This window comes from Capra hircus, chromosome 21 (assembly GCF_001704415.2).
Source record: "Capra hircus breed San Clemente chromosome 21, ASM170441v1, whole genome shotgun sequence".
Taxonomy (NCBI): Eukaryota; Metazoa; Chordata; class Mammalia; order Artiodactyla; family Bovidae; genus Capra; species Capra hircus.
This window is the reverse complement of record NC_030828.1, coordinates 57,991,385-58,014,540: the sequence shown is the minus strand read 5'-3', so window position 1 is coordinate 58,014,540 and position 23,156 is coordinate 57,991,385. Positions and strand designations below refer to the sequence as shown.

At 51.6% G+C, this 23,156-nt stretch overlaps 1 protein-coding gene across 1 annotated transcript in view; it reads left to right on the top strand.

Annotated features, from left to right (window-relative positions):
- The window catches only part of ASB2 (ankyrin repeat and SOCS box containing 2), a 47,730-nt gene that overhangs the window by 360 nt on the left and 24,214 nt on the right, over positions 1–23,156 (top strand). The window contains exons 2-3 of the mRNA XM_018066414.1: positions 13,426–13,702; positions 21,561–21,659. Of these exons, the coding sequence (XP_017921903.1) occupies positions 13,497–13,702; positions 21,561–21,659 (305 nt within the window). The 5' untranslated portion in view covers positions 13,426–13,496. The remainder of the gene's footprint in view (positions 1–13,425; positions 13,703–21,560; positions 21,660–23,156) is intronic.

Below are 23,156 nucleotides of genomic sequence, written 5' to 3'. Positions count from 1 at the left end.
GTGTGTCTCCCTCTTTCTCCTATTCTCTTGAGTTATTAAAGCAGGCTGGTGACTTTTATTTTGGATTGGGGGCACAGAGAATCAGCCGTTTGCATGCACTTGTCCAATCTTCCGGAGGATTCTTGCTCAGAGTATCATTCTACTGTGTACTTCTAAAAATGGCAATGCAAAAGGAGTTATCAATGATGCTATTGTTGGTTCTATAGGCCTTGGGCAATGTCTGTATCAGACAAATGACTTTCAGAAATGCTTTTAGGTTGAGGGAGGAGATATTTTCATGCATGGGGGCATTAATTGCATGTGCCATTTATGGAGCGTCTATGGAACATCTATGTATGGGCAGGATTGTGTGTATGTGTGTGGGGGAGTGGTGGTGGTGATAGCAACCTTGGATGCCACGAGCTGTATTTGCAATAACTTGGCATTTAGGAAAGGAAATAGAATCTGCAAACAAAACTAAGATACCACGTAAAGAATGAAAAAGGGTGTGTGAGTAAACACGAGGACACATTCAAGGAAGTGCTGGCCTTTGAAAAGATGGATGGATGTCTCAGATGCATGGAGGTTGGGTGGGACAGGGACCTCCAGCTGGAGGATCGGCTCAGGCAAAGGCAGACAAGCTGGGGTGGGTCTGTGGAGATAGTAGGGAGAGCCGTGTGGTTATAGCAAAGGGTCAGGAGGTGAGAAGTGGTGGTGATGCTAGAAGGGGAAGTCGGGAATGGGGGTAGGCATGGGAGATACTGCTGCCACCAGGCCAGGCAAGAGGATGGAACACATTCTGATCATTTTTGAGCAGAGGAGCAGTGGGGAGGATCTGACTTCAGGCAGCTCCCTGCAAAGCCAGGGGAACGAGGAGGCAGGGAGGCAGAGACCCTTAGGTAAGTCATTAAGGCCTGAGTCAGGGCAGAAGTTGAGCCCCCAGCACAGGATAGAAGAGCTTGCCTCGACAACAGGAAAGTTTATGCACGAGGCAGCCGTTGAGGGAGTTCACAAGCACCCAGGCAGAGCCAGCGGGGCCAGCGCACCAGCCACAGCCCCTGACCTCTGTGGTCGGAGGCCCGGGGCAGAGCGCAGTGGGGCAGCCAGGGGCAGACTCCAGTCACTTCTGCAACAGTTGGACAGGTCCCGACAGCTGATGGCAGGCCTGTTTACAGCACAGCCCCCTCCAGGACTGGCGGCTGCCACCACCTGGCAGCCTTCCAGGTTGCATCATCCATTCTTGCACAAACAGTCCAGCCCACAAGGACCTGGTAGGAGGGGAGGGCGTCACCTTCTTCCTCCTCCTTGGGGTGGGGACCATGTGTGATCCACCCCTGGTGACCTGAAAATGAATAAGAGCACTCGTACCCCCTGAGCCTTCACTGAGCATTCACCGTGAGCCAGGTGCTGGCCCAGCGCTTGTGGTAGTTCCTCTCACTGACTCTTCTCCTGGGCAGCATGAATTAGAAATGATGGTCACTCCCATTTCCCAAAGGTGGAAACTGAGGTCCCGAGAGGTTAAGGGTCTCATCTAAAGCCAGAGAGCTAGGAGGTGTTGGAGATGGGACTCAAATCCTGGCCTCTTAGCGGATGGGCGTCCAGTGCCCACAGCCTAAGCCATGGTCTCTGAGGTCCCCCAGGGAACCAGCACTGCAGTAAACAGACCCGTCCTGGCACCAATGAACCATCATAAGGTGCTGTACAATGTGGACAAGCTGAATCCAAAACAGTCTTCCCAAAGGAGACACAAAAATATCCCTGGACCCGCCCACTGTCCTTCCACTGCTGAGCAGAAGAGGGTCAGGCTTCCTGGAGAGGGCAGCTGTCACAGGACTTGTTTATATCTTTGCTTCTCATCCTCAGCACCTTCTTTTGAACCAATTAATGCTTGGGAGTATAAATGAGTTGTTAAGAGCTTTGTGGCCGAGGAAAACGTGGGGAGGTGATGGTGGTACTGAACTCATGCTCAGTCACTCAGTCGTGTCTGTCTCTTCATGACCCTATGGACTCTATAGCCCCCCAGGTTCCTCTGTTCATGGGATTTTCCATACAGAAGTCAGGTGATTCCTAACCTGCCTGAATTGTTTAAAGAAAAGGAGACAGAAGAGAAGGATAGAAAAGACAGAAAAAGTAGAGGGAGGAGAAGAAAAAGATTTAAGCAAAGGCAGGAGAACAAGAGCAAGCAAACAAACAGCAAAAAAGGAGAAGGGTCCTAGCTGATTTTGGAGTGATCTCGAATAAAAGATTTCCAGCCAGCCCTGCATGTGGTTAGGCTGGGTGAGGAGAGAGAGAGGGCTCTGGGAGGGCACCCCTGCCCTACCTGAGATTTTCTCTTCTGGAGCCTGGAGTTAGAGCTTCCAGAACATTCTACCACCCAGAGGTCAAGATGAGAAAGACTTCATGTCCTCCGGGTGCCCAGAATAGGGCTGGGCAAGGCCATACTTGCTTCCTGGGTGGCGCTAGTGGTAAAGAACCTGCCCGCCAATGCAGGAGACATGAGACGTGGGTTCGATCCCTGGGTGGGGAAGATCCCCTGGAAGAGGGCATGGCAACCCACTGCCTGGAGAATTCCTTGGACAGAGGAGCCTGATGGGCTACACTCCATAGGGTCGCAAAGAGTAGGACAAGACTGAAGCAACTTAGCATGCAAGGCCATACTTGGCCTGCATGTGAGGGCTGGGGCAACAGTGATCAGAGGCTCAGACCTACACCGGGGAGCCTGGCCCCTTCTCATCCCCAGCCCAGGCTTCTGGCACAAGGCAAAGCCTGGCATTCGCTAAGCCCTGGGCAGAAACTGGGGCAGGGGTCTTGAGTACTCCGTACATGCCAGATCTGTATGTGCCAAGCTGCTGCTGTGGGAAAAAGTGAGGAGGTGGGCCAGGAGGGGCATGGGAGGGGGCTAGCTGTGCCAGGAGCAGCCCCTTCAGGGCTGGGAGGTAACAGACACATCCTCTGCTTGGGAGGCTGAGCAGAAGGTGACCCACGAGGCCTGGGGACTCAATAGCATGGGACCCAAAGATATGAAATGGAAACTTGGCATTCACTGACGCTTTCCTTAGCTGGTGCTCATGGCCCAGCCTTAGACTGCGGGCCTTTGGGCCTCTGCAGAGTACATGCTTCTCCTTGGAAAATGGAATATTTTCCAACAAAAAAGAGGAAAGAGGTTTTTCCCCCTTGTTTTTCCTTCTTCCCTGTCTCCCCTCTCTCTATTTCTCTCCCCCTGCTTTGGGGGTAGTCTCTGCCTGCAGTTTGCAACAATCAATACATAATCTTCTAAAACATCATCAGGGTCCTAACCCCTGGTGAGCGATTCATCCTGATTCAGGCTGGCAAGTGGTGCTCAGCTTGTTTAGGACAGTCTTGGGCTCTTCTGCATACGCTGGGCACAGAAGGCCTGGGGGCGTGGTGGTGTGGGAGCAGATGTAGCTTTGGGCAGGTTCAAATCCCTGTTCGTCACCTCCTCCCTCGGTGACTTGGGCCCGTTGCACCCTGTCTCTGGGCCTCAGTTTCCCCTCCTGGGCTATGGGTCAGCAATGGTCAGTAACCTTCAACAGGGTTACTCAGTAACAGGTCAGCTCAGTAACCTCCAACAACACTCGTGCAGCCTCAGAAATCTAGAGTCCTAGCTCCCGAGGGAAGCCAGCAGTGTGTATGTCACCAGCATCAAAGTTTCTGAGATCAGAAGAGCTGGGAGGGGCTTTAGAGCTTTAGAGTCTGAACAAAGGCTCAAATCCTAACAGCTGTGAGGCCCTAGACACCAGCAGCCAGAGACTTGTCAGCACTGCCGGTTGCAAAGGCCCACCTTGGGGCTCTAACCCGGGCCCCTCTGGGGGCCAAGCAAGATGGCCTGGATTTCACTCTTCCTCCCCCCAGGGCCAGGTCAGCCCTTAGCAGAGACTTCCAGACTAACCCCTGCCCATTGCCCTAAGCTTTCAGTGTCAGAGTCTGATGAAAACAGGAGCAGGGGGGCTCTCTACTACTTACTATCTGGGTCTCAATCTCCCCATCTGGGCAATGGGAAGAATCCTCTCCCAATTTAGGGGTCTTGAGAAGTCAAAAGGTGCAGTATGTGAAATTGTCCAGGAAATGGTGCAGGGACCCACAGCACCGGCTTTTTTTTTTTTTTTTTTTAGTTAGAGTGTAGTTGATTTATGATGTTTCAGGTGTACAACAAAGTGATTCAGTTATACACGTATATTGGGTTGACCAGAAAGTTCAGTAGAGTTTTTCCATAACATCTTACAGAAAAAATCCAAACGAACTCTTTGGTTAACCTGATGTATGTATTCTGTTTCAGAGTCTTTCATTTACAGGTCATTACAAGATATTAAATACATTTTCCTGTACAAGGTCCTTGTTCATCTGTTTTATACATAGTAGTACGAGCCCCAGCCTTTTCTATGGTTTAGCTTTTAAAGCCTTAGGACCCAGGAAGGGGAGAGATGCTTTAATGTTTTACAAACAGGAGTCTCCAGCTAGAAGTGTTTCCTCAGATTTCCCAGGACCCATGTGGATCTGGGGCAACAGCAGATCAGAAAGATTAAGCTTCATAAACTTATTGGGCTTCACAAGGAATGGGGTTGAGAACCCTGGGGGCTAAGAAACAGTCCAGGCCAATTCCTCACTTCCTCATATGGCCCCAGGCTCACCAAGCAGTCAGAGGTTAGGACTCCCTCAGACTGTCATGGCATGTTTGGGAGGCCCTGGAATACATCAATAGACAATTATATGCTTATATAACATGTATGTATATACATTTATAATATATTAATATATGAACGTGAAAGTGTTAGTTGCCCAGTGGTGTCTGACTCTTTGCGACCTCATGGACTGTAGCCTGCCAGGCTCCTCTGTCCATGGGATTCTCCAGGCAAGAATACTGGACTGGGTTGCCATTTCCTCCTCCAGGGGATCTTTCTGACCCAGGAATTGAACTCAGGTCTTCTTCATTGCAGCCATACTCTATCATCTGAGCCAAGAAAGCCCCCTTTGAATGTATACGTATATGTGTGTGTGTTTATATATATAGTCTTCAGTTTAACCTGGCCTTTTATTCAAAGCTTACAAAATGACTAAAATCTGTTGGTTACATGGGATGAGGACTAGGTGTGAAGTCAGAAGATGTAGCCTCTAGTCTCTGCTTTGTCAATTTTGCCCTGCTGTTGCCTCAGTTTCCTCATCTGTAGAATGGGAAAAACAACACCCTCCTCATAGATCTACCACGTGGCTCAAGCGGACAGCGTTCAGGAGAGTGTAAATTAACTGCAAGGGGAAGCATTAGGGCTGTGGTTCTCCCAGTGCTTGTTGCACTGTCTGAAACACAGCGCTTGGCATAAGAGCTGACTCAGACAGTCCACACTCATACCTAAAACACATAAGTCGACCCTGCCTGAAACACTCATCCAGCCCTTACTACGTGCCAGACCTATTCCAGGAAATAAGTGCTCACTAGACACCCTCTATTGTTTATAGGCGGTCACCTCACACACGAATTCAAACCCAGGATTAGAAGGAGTGGGACGGGCTGTGGGTCCTTCCAAAGTTCCCAGGACAGCAGGTTGTGTATGCAGGAAGGGAGGAGGCAGCGGGAGGGGCCCTGGGGAGCGAGGGATTTGGAAGTGGTGGGCAGAATCCATCCTGCACCCAGGCTGGGCTTGGGGAGGGCGTGGCGATCTTCCTCCTTCCCAAGCTCTGAGCTCGTTACTCACCCCCGGGCCGCCCAACAGGGTCCCGCGGGGCTGCCTGGACTAACGTCCCTCCTGATCACAGCTGAGGGGAAAGTGGCTCACACGAAAACTGCCAACCGGGAAGGAGTTCTGGGTGACAGCATCCTGGCAGGAATGAGTCAGAGCAGAGAATCAGAGCATCTCAGGAGCATGGACTAGTGTTAGCAGGTTTTCCTGGGCCACTGGCCACGTGCTAAGCGGCCTGCCCCATGTTTATACATGTCACCTTGTTTCATCTGACTGTACCTCTGTAGACCGGATGCTACTATGTCTCCATTTTACAGAAGGGCAAAGTGAGGCAGAAGGGGTGGGAGCAGCCTGCTTTCCATGACATGGCCAGCTGGTGGCAGAGTCGGCTTTGAACCCGGGCAGTCAGACATCTGCGGTCATACTCTCTACCAAAAGCAGGGTCTTATCATAGCTGTGCTTCCAAGGCTTGACCCAATCATTCATTCACCTGCCTGTCTAACATTTATTAAGTACCTACTGTGTACCTGGCCTTGGGTTAGGTCCTTGGGTTATGGCACGAATGTGACACGGCCCTGCTCTGTGGATGCCTCTGGACTCCCCAGGGAGCCAGGCCCACAGAGGGCAGTCAGAGTACTAGGAGAGGAGGAGTGCCCTTGAGGCAGCTCAGGGCTCCTCAGCCATCAGATCAGGGAGGCTTCCTGGTGGAGAAGCCACAGAAAGGCATCTGGGACAGATAGTGAGTGGACGAGGAAGGAAAGGGAAGGCAGATGAGCGGAGGGCTGGAAGTGGCTTCTCTGGACTCTTACCTCTGACTCAGGTCCCCAGCAGAGTGGAGCTCGGTGCCCTGGAAGATGGCTGCCAGGCCCTTTCCTGTCCCCGACACTCCCAGCCATACTCCCAGCCCCAGTTTCTGCTAAGACATCAAGAAGCCACTCTTCCCACCCCAAACAGCCACAAAAACACCACCCCATCTGTGGGAACCCAGGCCCCTGCCAGCTCCCAGTCAGACCCTGGCTGTCAGGGAGCCTGGATTTGGGGGGAGGGGAAGGAACCAGAGGAAGAAGGACCACTTTTCAAATGCTATTATTTAATCTTCACTTCAGTCTTGCAAGGGCCCATGTTTCTATGCCCATTTTACAGGTGTAGAAACTGAGGCCCAGCTTGGAAGAGCACCAACTGTGGATGGGTCAGGCATTGTGCTGAGTGCTTCACTGTGTTAACAGCGACTGTTACCCCCATTTTACAGATGCCACCTGGGAGAGGTGGGGGTTCCCCTGGAGCCAATGTTTGGGGACCCACAAACGAGGGAAAGAGGGGCCCCTGGAAGCCTTGGTCTCCCCTATTCCAAGCTGGCTTTGGATGGGCCACACGCAAACACTGCTCCCTCTGCAAGCCCCTAGCTTGACTGGCAGGGCCCACTGCACTCTCACTTTCCCTGGGAAAGGGCTATTTTTATCTCAGTCAGCCTCCCAGAGGGTCCTGTGAGACCGCCAGCCTCTTTCCTGGACTCAGGCCCAGAAGGTGGCCCAGCCGCCAAGCTGAGGGAGGCCTCAGAAATCAAGCTGAGCAGCACGAAGATGAGGAGAAGCTGAGGACAAGAGAGGGGCAAGGCATCACCCAGGATCTCACCTCCTCACCCCACCATCACTCTGCCGTGAAGTAGGGATACCACCCTCATGGCAGAAAGCAAAGAAGAACTGAAGAGCCTCTTGATGAAAGTGAAAGAGGAGAGTGAAAAAGTTGGCTTAAAACTCAACATTCAGAAAACTAAGATCATGGCATCCGGTCCCATCACTTCATGGCAAACAGATGGGGAAACAGTGGCTGACTTTATTTTTGGGGGCTCCAAAATCACTGCAGATGGTGACTGCAGCCATGAATTTAAAAGACACTTGCTCCTTGGAAGAAAAGTTATGACCAACCTAGACCTCACATTTAAAAGCAGAGACATTACTTTGCCAACAAAGGTCCATCTAGTCAAGGCTATGGTTTTGCCAGTAGTCATGTATGGATGTGAAAGTCGGACTATAAAGAAAGCTGAGTGCCAAAGAATTGATGCTTTTGAACTGTGGTGTTGAAGAAGACTCTTGAGAGTCCTTTAGACTGCAAGGAGATCCAACCAGTCCATTCTAAAGGAAATCAGTCCTGAATATTCATTGGAAGTACTGATGCTGAAGCTGAAACTCCAGTACTTTGGCCACCTGAACTGACTCATTGGAAAAGACCCTGATGCTGGGAAAGATTGAAGGTGGGAGAAGAAGGGGACGACAGAGGATGAGATGGTTGGATGGCATCACCAACTCAATGGATATGAGTTTGAGTAAACTCCGGGAGTTGGTGATGGACAGGGAGGCCTGGTGTGCTGCAATCCATGGGGTCGCAAAGAGTTCGGACACAACTGAGCAACTAAACTGAATTGAACTGAACTAAACAGGTAGAGAAACCAAACTTCTAAGGGTCACATAGCTAATAACCGGCAAAGCTGTGATTTGAACCTAGCCAGTGTCCCCAGAGGCTGTTCCCTAACAGCCCCTCAGGCTAAGGCTGAGGAGTCCCATCCACCTCGAGGAGACACCCCCGTGCCCTTGGCAGCAGCCCTAGCCTGTGATGGGGAAGCCCAGTGACGGGGAAGCAACTGGGCATCGCAGGATCCCACACCAACGGCCAGGTCCAGTGCTAGGCCCGCTACGCCTGTGCCCTCTTAATGCTGCCACCCCCTCCTCACAACAGTCCTTACCAGTGTCTCCGTTTTTGCACATGAGGCTTCTAAAGGTGGGGAACTTACTCAAGGCTGAGGATCTCCCAACCAAGTACTAACCAGGCCGAGATTAGATGAGATTGGGCTTGTTCAGGGTGCTGTGGCCACACACAGACTGAGGATCTCAATGGGAAAATCAAGAGATGTCAGGTCCCACACCAAAGACAAGGAAGCTCTTCTTCAAGAACCTTCAAGGTCAACTCCCATCTGGGAAACTTCCCCTGCATGGGCTGAGAGCCTGACACCATGCCCACTGTGCAGGTGCCAGGCTGGAGGAGGGTGGCAGTATTACCCCTGCCTGCTCAGAACCCCATGAGAGCTGCTTACCTGGATCCGTGTCCCTGAAATTCCCAGAAGGAGCGCTGGATTTGAGGTAGGAAGCTTGGGCTCCAAAGCCCTATGTTCCAGCTGCCTGTCCTCATGCAAACCTTTCCCTTCCCCTTTCTGAATCGTAATGGCTTCATCCATCACACCCATGTGTGGGTATCAAGTACATACATCAAGTCCTTGTGGAAGGCTCGAGGATGCAGAAGATGTAGTAAGTTAATTCAACACAAAACGTTCTTACTTTCTAGGGCTGTTGTCAGGGCAATGCCATGAGATAAATGATAAAAGGGAAAGCCTCTGGATGCATCTCACCCATGGGGGTGGGGGATGGGAGGTTGGGGAGTCTGGCATTAGTTGCAGGAGATGGCATCACTTAGCTGCCCTCGCCTTCCTAGAAATCTGGTCAGGGAAGGGGTGCTTGCTGGAGCTAGGTGCTGTCCAGGTGCCTCTGAACCACCCACACCAGGCTGCAGAGCCAATGGCTATCTTGGGGTGAAGGACTGGAGGGGTCTCCCCCCGCTGCCCGCACCTACCCCCCATAGGTATGGCTTCCACAGCGTGGTGAAGTGGGTTGTCTCATTCCCATTTTTACTGATAAAAGAGCTGAAGCCCAGAAGGGGAAGTGACTTGACCAAGGTCACAAAGCTAGTAAGTTGCAGAATTGAAACTAGACCTAGAGTTCCTGACTCTCAGATCTGAGATCCTTCTACTCCTACCTGGGTCCCTACTCCCCCTGCCTGGAGAAGCCCAGGGATGGGGGAGCCTGGTGGGCTGCCATCTCTGGAGTCACACAGAGTCAGACACGACTGAAGCGACTTAGCAGCAGCAGCAGCAAGCTCCATAACGATGGAGAATCTGTTGACGTGGCCATAGGGACCCCCAGGGACAGAGAGTTTGGGCTTCACTAGCACAGAGCTGACCAAACATCTCAATGAGTTGCAGAAAGTTTAGAACAGGAAGAGCCCTGGAAACCTTCTAGCCAAAACCCTCCTTTTGCAATGGGAAAATTGAGACCCAGAGAGGGACAGGGATGTAGCTGAGGTCACACAGCACTTGAGCGTCAACTTGGAGACTATAACCCAGGTCTCTGACTCTAAGTCCAGTGCTCTTCCCCTTGCCACTGGCCTGGAGCAGAGGGATGCCCACAGGTGGAGGCATCAAAACATTAATGGCCAGACACTGGGCGTCAGCACTTCCGGTCAGGGTAGCACCACAGGTATTGAGTCTCTGCCTTGTTCCAAGTCAAGAGTAGAGCTGGACTCCAGGCCTGGAAAAGCCAAGGCGGGGACCTTAGGCACAGGGTAGCGAAGGAGGTGTGAGAAGCAGGGTCTGGCCCAGGCGGCTGTGGGGACCACCTGGCTACATGGTGCCGGTGACAGAGGGCAGGATCTAGTCCATCCTGCCATTTAACAGATGGAAAAACCAAGGGCCCAAGAGAGGAAGATGCTCATGGCTGAGCTGGGAAATGAACCCAAGTCTCTTGATTCCCAGTCTTGAGCTATTTATACAATAAGCAAAACCGATGTTGTTGCTGCTGCAAAATAATAACGGCAGAGGTAGGAGATCAGGCGGAACTTTCTAGGCCAACAGTTGTTACTCTTAGGGCTGTGACAGTAATTGTGTGTGGGGGGTGGGGCTGGGGGTGTGTGTTCAGTCGCTAAGTCATGTCTGAGTCTTTGGGACCCCATGGTCTGTAGCCTTCCAGGCTCCTCTGTGCATGGGATTTCCCAGGCAAGAATACTGGAGTGGGTTGCCATTTCCTTCTCCAGAGGATCATCCCAGATCAGGGATTAAATCCAATCTCCTGCATTGGCAGGCAGATTCTTTACCACCGAGCTACCAGGTAAGCCCCGGTAACAGTCATGAGAAGAATACCTACCAAGGACTCAGCCCGTGTCCTCATCCCTTGCCCTTCCTCCACCCCGGACGATGCTCCCCTGCCCCACTTGTGCTTTATGACCAGTCATTCTGCCAAGTGATGGTTCCCAGTCCCCTGTGGAGCTCTCAGAAGAAGTGTGATACCCAGGCCACACACCAGAATCCAGAGATTCTGGCGTAATGGGTCTGAGATGGGGCCCAAACACAACCCTTTATAGAGAACCAATTTTATATACTTTTAAAGTAGATATATTATTGTGGTATAATGTACTCACAGAGAAACATACAGATCACTTGAATGGCTCCAAGGATTCAAAGGGAACCAACCAATAGTAAACCACTTAGATCAAGAAATACAGGGGACTTCCCAGGCAATCCGGTGGTTAGGACTTCCCCATCCAATGCAGGGGGTGCAGGTTCGATCCCTGGTCAGGGAACTAAGATCCCACATGCCTCAGGGCCAAAAAGCCAAAACGTAAAACAGAAGCAAAATTGTAACAAACTCAATAAAGACTTTTTAAACGGTCCTCATCAAAGCAAAAATCTTAAAAAAATACCGTGTGACTGGCCCCCTTCATGGTCCCTCTCACTTTGCTAACTCCTAAAGGTAACCACTCTCCTTGCCTGTTCTTGAACTTGATACAGATTGAATGGTGTCTGTATATTCTTTATTATCTGGTTTCTTTTGCCCAGTTTGTCTCATGAGACTCATCCTGTTATTGCGTATAGCGGCGATTTGAGTATTTCAATGATGTATACTATCTGTCACGTGAATATACCATAATGTAGTAATCCATTCAAATGCTGATAGACATTTGGGGAGTTTCCATGGGGGTTATTACGAACAGTGCTGCTATGGATATTCTTGAACTTGCCATTTTGTATACAAGTCTCGGACATAGAGCCTGGAGTGGGGATTTGAGGGTTAAAGGAAATAAATATGCTCAGCATTAGCAAATGCCATCCCATTTTGACACTCCTGCCAGGAGTAGGGAGCGTTCTGGTTGCTCCACATCCTCTCTAACCCTCATCATTTCCCATCTTCTTCTCTTGAGCCATTCTGGTGGGTATATAGCGGTATTCCATCAGAGTCTTAATTTACATTCTCCCCAAATACTTAGGAAGTGAAGCGCCCTTACCTTTGGTGGTTGGCCATTTAGCTGCTTTCTTTGTGAAGTGCCTGGCATAGTGTTTTGAGTGTCAGTTATCTAGAACCACAAGAATCCTACATAACACAGCACCCCCAATAAGAATTCATTCTCAGGAATTCCCTGGTGGCCCAGTGGTTAGGACCCCATGATCTTAATGCAGAGGGCAGGGGTTCAATTTCTGGTTAGGGAACTCAGATCCCACAAGTTACGTGGTGCAACCAAAACAAGAAAAAAAAAAAAGAGTTTATTCTGGTGTTCTGTGTCTGCAGGTCCATGGGCTAGTCTAGGCCAGGCCAGGCTGGGCTACTCAGCTTCAAGCTGCAGGCCCACTGGACACAGCTCCTCTATGCGGTTGGCTGCTCCAAGTGGGTTCACTCTGGGGCCCAGCTAAAGGGCAATGGCTCCGGGGCGGGGGGCGGTCCTGGAGCTGCAGAGGAGTGAGTGTCACTGCACACACGCACGCCAACTGGCTGCTTTATCATGTCCACCAACGTCCATTGCCAGAACAAGTTACAAGGCCAAGCCCAATCTCCGTGGGGAAGGACAGGGGAACAATCTGCCTCTGAGGGGAAGAGGAAGGTGAATATTTGCTGAGCAAACCAAATTACAGCCCTGGTATTTTGCATATTTTTTGAAAAGACCTTATATGACTCTAATCTTCAATCAAGGCTCAGAAGCACTGACCTAGAGTCACACTGCATGTCAGCCAGTCAAAACAAAAGTCAGGCTTAGCTGATTTGGCCTCATTTCCTTAAAGCAGTTGACTCAAGCAAAGTCCATTTCACCTTTAGGCTTTCTTTTTTTTTTTTTTTTTTTTTGAGAGGACAGTCCCTGGAATCAACATGGCAAGTGATTTTAACAACTGATTTTTAACTACAGCAAATGATTCATCTCTAATAATCTCAACTCTAGGACAGGGCAGAGAAGTGGGGAATAAGGTGTTGTGGATAACTGGAAGGAAGGAATGTGAACACAGTTGTGTAAGTGCCTTGACGGCAGGGATTCTGTCTGTTGGTATCGTTATGTCACCAATGCTTAGAAGAGTGCTCAGCAAATAATCTCTCAATTAATGATACATGCATGCATGCATAGATAGGCTGTCTTGGATGGAAAAATAAACCGTGGATGAGTGGATGATTGGTTGAATACATAGATGCATAGGTGGCTGAGTGGATAAATGACTGGGCGGGGGACAGACAAATACATCAGAGGTTAAATAGTGGAGAGATGGGTGAATGACTGGATGGTTGGATAGACGGATGAGTGGTTGGGTAGGAGCATGGATGGTTGGATGGATACATTATTAGAGGGTTGGACAAATGGATGGTGAGGTGAAAGAATGGGAGGGCGAATGGATAAATGAGTGGATAAGTGGACAGCTAGATCCGAGAGAGGATGAATAATTGGACAGGTGGGTGGTTGGTTAGATGGATAGTCGGGCTGGCAGACTGATGAATAGATGAGTGGATGGATGGATGGATGTACAGATAAATGGGTGATTGGGTAGATCATAGGACAAAGCGAAAGGATGAAACATGATTGTGTGATTGCTACAAGAAAGCGTAGCCTTCCCTGTGTATAAACACAGCTGTTTTCCAAACTCTTAGTTACCAGGATGGCTTTGATCTCCTCACAGAGTTTTCTGGTTTGATGCTGGCTCCTCCCTGCTGAGTGTCTTCTGGAGGTGGAGGTGAGGGGTGGAAGAGGATGGCCACGGAGATCAGTGCTCGGGGCAGACCGCGCGCCATTGGGCAAGAGGAATACAACCTGTACAGCAGCCTGAGCGAGGACGAGCTGGTCCAGATGGCCATTGAGCAGAGCCTGGCTGACAAGACTCGGGGCCCAGCCACCACTGAGACCACTGTGCCCACACGTGTCAACCGTGAACCCGCCCACTTCTATCCATGGACCAGGTGAGCAAGGGGCATCCAATCGGGTGCAGATCCCAAACACTGTTAACCCAAGACCAAAGTCGCCTGGTCTCTAAGCTGTATTTTCACACTGTAATGACTTACAGTTGTTATCTAAGCTTACTGAGCTCTGAAGGTGCCAGGCACTGCCCTGGGTGCTATACGCACTTTGCCTCATTTTATCCTCTTAAGGACCTTCTAGGAATCTCTATGCTATATTCCCATTTTACAGATGAGGAAACTGAAGCTCAGGGCTGAGTAACTAGTGCAGGGTCACACAGCTGGCAGACTGTGTTGCAGACATTGACCTGTCTGGTTCCAAAGCCCATAGCTTAGTCTCGTATCACTGGCTTTATGATTGGATGCAGTGGAACTGAGGTGCTGACTCTGGCCAGAGTTTACAACCCTATCTGTGCTGTCTTCCTGGAAATACATGTCTGAGAAGCAGGAATATTTGTCTGGCAAAGCTATCTTGCCTTCCGTTCTGGCTCCCCCATCTCGGTATGACCTCATCAATCCCATCAGCCGGACCATCTACAGCAGTGCCAGGTTGCATCAGTAGAATTATGGTGTGGGCCTCAACTGTAATTTCACAGGTGCAATTTGCATATCCCAAGAGCTACACTAAAAAGTAATGAGAAACAGATGAAATTAACTTGTATCTAAAATATTATCATTTCCGAGTGTCATTAATATGAAGCTTACGAATGAGATATTTACATTCCCTTTCCTATCAAGTCTCTGGGAGTCAGTGTGCATTTTGCATTCACAGCCCATCTCAATTTAGACTAGCCACATCTCAAGGGCTCAGTAGCTGTATGTGGCTACATGCTGGACATGTAGCATGTCCAGAGGCAGGTCTAGACACCTACCCCCTTCATAGGAGATGAGAGGCAGGGAGGCAATTGGGATCTTAAAATGGCGCTGGATCTTATAATGCTTTTAGAGAAGAAGCATATTCATTTTAAAAAATGCTTTTGCTCAGCATGGAGTCCAAGACAAGTGTGTATTTGCAGGAATTCTTTAAAATTTTATTTTTATTATTATTTTTTAACACCAGAAATATTTTATAATGGGGTATAGCCAATTAACAATTGGGATATAGTTGTGATAGTTTCAGGTGAACAGCGAAGGGACTCAGCCATACGTATTCATGTGTCCATTCTCCATGGGAGTAGGAAGTGATATAACAGTTGTGTGGGTGTTGCCTTGAGTCATAGGCCTCAAGTCTTATTGTCTTCAATAGCCAGTTGACTTCCTGTGTGACCTCGGGCAAGTCACTTAACCTCTCTGAACCTCAAACAATAATAGTAATAACAGCAGCAACAATAAACAGACTTTCTGATGCTCAGAACCAGTGGATAGGGATGAAGGTGGGTGATGGTACACCTTGACCCTGTCCCCTGATCAAAGGGTGACTTTGGCCCTTCAGAGACTAGACCACTTCTGCCAGGCAGGCTGAGCAAAGGCCTGGGATGCCCACCACTCAGGCGTCCCTTCCCTAAAGGGGCAGGCAGATAACCTCCTCAGATGAAGGCTCCAAGTTACTGAGCTGTGCATAAGGAAGTCCCATTCTGGGACTCAATCTGAAATGCAGAAGTCCAAAGCCAAGATCGTGGTAGCTCATGTTCTAGAAGCCCTGGTTCCTGTTCTGGCTGGTTCAGCCTAAGTCAGACCACAGGTTCCTCTTCCTCAGGGGGATCAGATAGAAAAGCATCCTCCCATCATCTTAGCTGCAGCTCAAACCATGTATCCCGGGGCCACCTCTGCAGCCTTCTCCCCAGTGTGGGAACCACCCCCAGGAGTCCTGGGTACCCTTGAAAATATTAGCACTGGGCCTTGACCTCCTCCTTCTTCTCAGGGTAGAAAGTAGAGGTCCACCATGGGGTGTAAACATTTATCCTGAGAAAAACCTCTCACACAGCAGGGAAAGGGCTTCTGCGGGGCCACGTGGTCCTCACCTAAGACCCAGGCAGAGTCGTGCAGGGCAGGAGTACTGAGCCTGCCTCTCCACACCCTGGAGGTGACCTGCGGCCGCCTGGGTTCTGTTCTGCCCTTTTGTCTCTGAAAGGAGGCAGAGCTGCTGGGAAAGCAAGTCCCTTTCATGGGATTTTTAATGAAATTCTCGTCTCCTGCCCTGCAAGCTTGGCCCACAAGCGTTCACCTGACCCTGAGAGAAGCCTCACTCGTCTTCCTTTCTGTGAGGCCCCATGTCTAGCACATGGGGCCTGATCTGTGGCAACACCGCAGAGCTCTTTGTAGGCGGATGAATGGGTGAATGCAGACCCGAGTGAGGCGGTGGCTGATTAGACCGAAAAGGGAAGGGGGTGTACAGTGGGTCTTCCCTCTGTCACTAGTGGCTGTGTGACCTCAGGCAAGTGACTTGACTTTTCTGAGCCCCAGCAGCCTTATCCCTAAAATGGTAATAACAAAACTTGCCTAGGCTCACCTGGCACCTTTTCTTACGAAAAGCAAATCAGATGAGGTAGGTGTTGAAGTCACCCGCAACATCCTGCTGCCTGAACGACTTCCCCCCACTTCCTCCCTGTGTACCCTGACTGCTCATCTCATGACAGCCTCCGTTTCCTGGACAAGCTTTTGTGTCATTATCTGGCCTCCTGAGAGTGTCCCCAGTGACACTGTGTGACCTCTTTGGGGACAGGGAACAGATATTACTCACTTTTGTATCCTCAGTTCAGTTCAGTTCAGTTGCTCAGTCGTGTCCGGCTCTTTGCGACCCCATGAATCGCAGCATGCCAGGCCTCCCTGTCCATCACCAACTCCCGGAGTTCACTCAGTCCATCGAGTCGGTGATGCCATCCAGCCATCTCATCCTCTGTTGTCCCCTTCTCCTCCTGCCCCTAATCCCTCCCAGCACCAGAGTCTTTTCCAGTGAGTGCCTGGCAAAGAGCCTGGATCACTATAGATGCCCAGTGAATGTTGTTATGCAAATCAGTGTACTTTGAATCCAATAAAATTCTCTGCTGCTACTGCTGCTATGTCGCGTCAGTCGTGTCCGGCTCTATTGACCCCATAGACAGCAGCCCAACAGGCTCCTCTGTCCCTGGGATTCTCCAGGCAAGAACACTGGAGTGGGTTGCCATTTCCTTCTCCAATGCATGAAAGTGAAAAATGAAAGTGAAGTCGCTCAGTCGTGTCTGACTCTTAGCGACCCCGTGGACTGCAGCCTACCAGGCTCCTCCATCCATGGGATTCTCCAGGCAAGAGTACTGGAGTGGGGTGCCATTGCCTTCTCTGAAAATTCTCTAGAAATACAATTTATTGTTACCTGCTTGTGACCAAAACGGCAAATGAGGACATAAAGGTCAACTGGCACTTTGGGATCCTAGAAATGAAAGCCAGCTCAGCATTTCAGAGAAAATATAATATTCCCTCTTAAAGTCATTTTCCAATTTGCTTCTCCTCTACCAGAGGGTAAAGGATTGAACCCTGATCCCTGAACCCAAAGTAAAGGGTTTGGCTTGAGTATGTATGACTATCATTTGCCAAACCTTGGCCCACTGAGGACTCTCTGAATGGAAGACGAACTTCCTATCCAATAAAAAAACAGGATTCATGCTCTCATGAAGCAGAGAGTCCAGGGTTACCGATATGAACCAGTTCAAATGGGTCTAGAAGGCTGGGTCTTCCAGTTTTCAAACTTCTGCATTTTATTTAAGGTTACATTTCTGAGAAGATGAAAGCATGAGGCAGGAACTTGTTTGAGCTGATGTATGCACAGCTGCAAACAATTCAAAGAAGCCACTTTTACTGTACAATTATGATGTTCCAGCTTCATTCTTGGCACTTGTACGTGAATCAGGCCTGGTCCCTGCTTTCCCTAAGCTTGAAGTCTAACGAGGGCAAGGCTCAGAGGTACACAATGATCGAATAGAATGGATGCAGCAAAGAGGCTTGCTTCAGTGTCGGAGGGACACAGGAGGGGTTGATTTAGTTCTTAGTCTAGGAGGTGGGCTTTGCAGGATGAATAGGAGTTCGTCAAACAGGCTAGAGGAAGTGAATCTCTTTGAGCCTCAGTTTCCTCATCTGCAAAAGGGAGCCAATTATAACACCTTCATAAAGTGGTCTAGAGGATGAAATGAAGTAGTTTGTGCCACATACCTATCATAAGACTCAGTATACAGCAGGTTTTCAATGAATCTTAGCCTTCGATGGGAAGGCAGAAGTTGCTGCCATCGGAACTCGCATTCTCCTCTACCTGTGAGTCCTCTCTGGCCAGCCCAGAAAGGATGAGTTGGCCAGTGGATGAGAGGGGACAGAGCTCATGGGTGGCCTGGGCACGGAGGTAGTGGGCTCATGTGAGCTCTCCCTCTCTCTAACCACGAGTACAGAGGGCTGGCTCTCCAGGAATCTGAGGTCTTGGCCTATAACCGCACACCACCAAGACTGCCATAGAGGGTATTACCCTTTCAAAGGTTTTCATTTGCTTGTTTTGTAATATTCATTGAAATTTATCAAGCACCTACTGTGTACTTCCCTGGGGGCTCAAACAATAAAGAATCTGCCTGCAATGCAGGAGACTCAGGTTCGATCCCTGGGTCAGGAAGATCCTCTGCGGAAGGGAATGGCTACCCACACCAGTATTCTTGCCTGGAGAATACCACGGACAGAGGAGACTGGCAGGCTACAGTCCATGGGTTTGCAAAGAGTCAGACACGACTAAATGACTAACACTTGACTGTGTGCCAGACCCTGTACTCGTGACACCTGTGCTGGACACAGGGTTCGTGTAAGGACCAGATGAGAAAGCAGGTATCAGACGTTGCTTGGTAGGGTGGCAGGCACAGGGAAGAGTCTTGTTATCAGCTCCCTCCGCTATTAAGATGCCTGCTTGACACCTGCGTTCACCCAGGTCCAGGCCAAATTAACACCCTTCCTGGGACTGGCCCGAGTGTCTTGTAAACTCCGACAGGACTCACTGAGAAATTAGGGGACCTTGTCATCACTGCCTGGTTCCCCACTCTCACCAAGTCTGACCCGTGTCTGAAGCCAGGATCGGGATGGGCTGGATTCCAGGACAGGGACCTGGCTATGCAGACACACCCCAACCCCGACCTGCCCGCCCACACAGAGGACGGGGGACCCTTCCTGGGCCCCTTCCAGGTCATGACCTGTGCCCACATCCTGCCAGGTCCCTCTCACCTCGGATGACTCAGCCCTGGCGGTTTTCTTTGCTGGGAATTTCCCTGCTCCAGACCTGAGGGGAAGTGGGGTCGGCAGTCTTGAGCAGAAAGAACACGGAACCCAGCTGGGGGTCCCGCATGCTTTCCAGCTCTGAGCACTCACTCTATCTGCCCCTCCAGCCCAGTTAATGCCTGATTTCAGAGCCCCCAGAGCGAATCCTCCGGCCTCTCTCCCAGGCCCTCCCCTGCAGCCTGGTGGTGGTGGGTGTCCTGGTCCCCCAACACTGTAGGTCTCTGAACATCTTGAGGATCACATCAACGATCTGCACTGCCCGGGGCCTAGTGCACGGCGTGGGACCAGCAGGAGCTGGGAAGGTCTCCTTGAAACAAGCCTGGTCTGTCTGTTTCCTCCTCCACCTGTGGGAGCAATCTGCCCCCTGCCTCCATCCAGGGAGCCGGGAGGATGGAAAGAAGGTGCTGACCTGAGGCTTCATGAGGGAAAGTCACCGTCACCACCTCACTACCACCCCCACCAGCCTCACTGTCCCTTTCTTGCTGTTACTTTTATGCCATCAGTGAAATGTCCTCATTTCAGGGTGAGAGTGGGCTGCTATCAATGCTTTTTACCTGGCTAGAATCAGTCTAACAGCAAAAAGTGATGAGGCCACACATGGACCCATGATGAGAGTGACTGGGTCCCCAGGACCTTGCAGATGTAGAAGCCCAGGGCTTTGTCATGACCCCCGGGCTGGGGACTGCCGCTGTGCCCAGGAGTCTCCCCTTTTCAGGGCCAGGAGTAAAGAATATACCTGCCAACACAGGAGACTCGAGCTTGATCCGTGAATCGGGAAGATTCCCTGGAGGCGGAAAAGGCAACCCACTCCAGTATTCTTGCCTGGAGAATCCCCCTGGACAGAGAAGCCTGGCGGGCTACAGTCCACAGGGTGGCAAAGAGTCAGACACGACTGAGCAACTGAGCGCATATACACGCAGCAAGTGCAGCAGTGACGCTGAAGCAGCAGCTCTTGGGGCTGGGGGAGAGGACCCTGGCAGGCCCAGGCTCTGAGCCCCCTCCCCAGGACACGGCCTTAGATGTGTGTGACCTCCTGAGTTCCCACGTGAGCTCACTGCAGTGAAAGCTCCACAACTACCACAGCAGCGAGGGGATCCCGGGTCTGGTCCCACCTCCTCATTTTGCAAAAGAGGAAACTGAGGCACGGAGGGGTGGGGGCTTGTTCCCAGTTGCAGGGCCTGTCAGTGTGGTGGACTGAGGGCCAGAGAGGGGCTAAAAGGGTGGGAGAGAGGGAGAGACCAAGCCTCTGGGGAATAGAGCCCATCGTCAGAGCTCCATGGACAGGCAGGCAGCGACTTCGCAGCTGTGTGTGGGCCTGGGGCAGTTTCTCACTTCTTGGAGCCTCAGCCTCCATGTCTAGACAAAGCAGTGGCATCGGCACCCACTCTAGCGTGCGTGGCATCACACTCGGCCTCGTGGTGCTCAGGAACAGGTCGAGGAGAAGGAAGGCGGGAAGTGATGACCGTGCTGCAGTGATGAACCACGTGGGACAGGTGCTGACGTCCTACCCATCTCTCTGCTCCTCACCCTTCCCCGTGTCCCCACCTGGCTGAGGGTGCCCACAAAATCTGCAGGGCCTACAGTTCCAGCACCTCTGTGGCCCACAGGGGGCTGGTCACCTGTACCAGCATCCTCCCCAATCCTTCAAGTCACCCCAAGAGGAGCGCAGGAGACCAGACTGGGTCTTCTGGGGTGTCCATGGCCCCAGAGCTCCCAATCTGCTGGAAGAGGGGCCAGCAAGCCCTGTTCCCATGCCACTCCAACCAATTCAGATCTGTACAGAGGCCACACCCCTCCTTTTGACCCTCCTGTCCTTACAACAGCCCGGGGGTGGGGGGTGGGAAAACGGAGCCCAGAGAGACCAAATCTTGATATGATCAATGGTGGACACGTGTCGAGCCCTGTGCCCGGCCCTCTGATAAGCCCTTTACACCGTTCATGCACTCAGGCCTCACCAGCCTGAATCCCAGAGAAGGGGTACCTGTTCAAGGTCACAGAGCCAGGAAGTGCCAGAGCTGGATTTGAACCCATGTCAATCTGACTCCAAGCCCGGCTCTCGGGACCCTCATGCATCCTTCTGATGCGCCCTCTGCACTGTTTGTTCTAACCTTGGGATGGCAGGACCCTCTAATGAGGAGCCGGTGAGGTGGGGGTCGGGCGCTGACCTGGCTTGGCGCCCCAGCTTTGCTCTCCTTGTCCCCCACCCCAGTGAATTTCTTGTCCATCTCTTGTTGGGACCCAGCCCAGCCCGCCCCAAGACTGAACGCTTTTCATCCTGGGACCTGCCACTGACTACTTCTCACATCTTCTGGGTGAAGAATGTCACCTTGCTTCATATCTGCCTCCCGCGTGGTTGGCTGGGGAGGGGGGACCTGGGGCGTGGGGTGAGGTTAACCTCATTGTTGTCTTATATGGTCATTTAAATCTCCCAGGGCTTCCTCCAAGGGCCAAAAATAATCTGGAGACACAGCAGCTGCGTCCAGACACAGGGAGGACCCGGCCATCTGCTTTGGTTCAGAGCCCTGTGTCTGTCTGTCAGTCTCCCCCTCGCTCTCCCTCCATCCCCGTTCCTGCCTCCGGCCATGACCCGCTTCTCATACACGGAATACTTTTCCCTCTTTCACTCCTGCCCTGCACCCTCCAGGTCCGCTGTGTCTCCTGAGAGCGCCCCGACCTCAGCCCCCAGGGGCCTGTTCCAGGAGGTTATGCAGAAATACAACCGCAGCAAGTCCTCCCAGCTGGCGTAAGTGCCCCCCGCCGTGGCCCCCAGACCATCCAAGCTCACTCTCCTCCAGACTGGGATTGGGGGTGGAGGGCAGGCCCACTGGCCCCAGGATGGGACCCCCCATTCCCAGACACACACCTCTTCCAGGTATGTCCCCCTGAGACTCAGAGGCTCCAGCCAACCCAGGCTTGGTGGTCACAGACTCTATCCTCAAAGACCTGCCAGCCAGGCTGAGCTTGTGATTATCCCCTCGGTGTGCCGTCCCCTCAAATGGGCCCTGTGTACTGGAGTCACCCCACAGGGCTCTGAACCTGGGGACCCAGTGAGAGGGAGACTGGGGAGACAGCCCCAGGACCCCAGAGGCTCAGAGCTGAGGCTGATGAATCTGCTGCTTGTCTGTCTCACTTTCCCCCTGTCATCAGCATGGGTCTGTCTGAGCACATCCACAAAGCCCACACCCACAAGTTCGGTTTTGCTTTGTTGCTTTTATTTATTAAGCGCCAGGTGCTAAAACGGAGAAACAATCCGAGCCACAGGAGGGGCTCTCTTTGCCTAGTACTAGGATCTGGGCTAGGTGTGTCCTTGAAAATAGCTCTATGTGAGTTCTGTCTCTGCTCCCCGACATAGACCCTAGAAGCAGCTAAAAGACAAAGAGGGGTCCCATTGCTGGAGCCCCTGTATCCTGGATCAGTTATGTTGTGAGGAGGAGGCGATTGGCCAATGCTTTACTTCTTCTCAGCCCTTCGCAAGCCCTGCCATCCCACCTCCTCCTTGGTGCTGCAGGTAGGATTTTGATCGTCTGGAAGAGCGAGACCCAGCTTCTGGTCTCTGCGTTGCTGCCACTTCCTGTGCAACTGTCCACGAGTTGCTGTCCCTCTCTGAGTCTCCGTCCTGTGTTAGGACAGAGTGGCCTCCAGGGTCCTGTGTGGCTTCTTAGTCTCTGATGGTCTAACACCCCAACAGCTCCCCCCACCCTCGAGGCGAGCACTTTGGCTGAGCTCACAGACAAGCCAGCGGTGTGTGTGCCTGAGTGCTCCAGGGTCCTTACACCACAGCTGGACAAGACCCAAGCTGGACGGCAGATCCTGAGAGTGTTCTCATGACACTACACACCACTGAGGCCACAAAAACAGCCAGCCCTCATCCTTTCCACTTCAGCCGGGTCCCACAGGAGACCTTCCGGGGGAGATGGGACACCTACCCCACCGGGGCCTTTCCTGACACCAACAGGGGCTGCTCTGGCTGCTCGTAGGAGGAGCTCGTCAAGGTGGCAGTGATGGCGTTGATGGGGACTCCAGGGCTTATCTGGTCAGTTACCCATCGTCCTTGCTGGATCCATAACTTAACCGGCATCTGTGCTCTGAAGCTATTAATAACCAGAGAGGCTGAGAGCTGGGAGGAAGTGCTGCTCTCGCTGCAGGAAGCAGCTGGGAGGGTGAAGGGGCTGGCCCTGCAGACGTTCCGGGCCTATCCAGGCCCCTGACAGGGATGAGGGTCCTGGGACCAGGCTGGCCT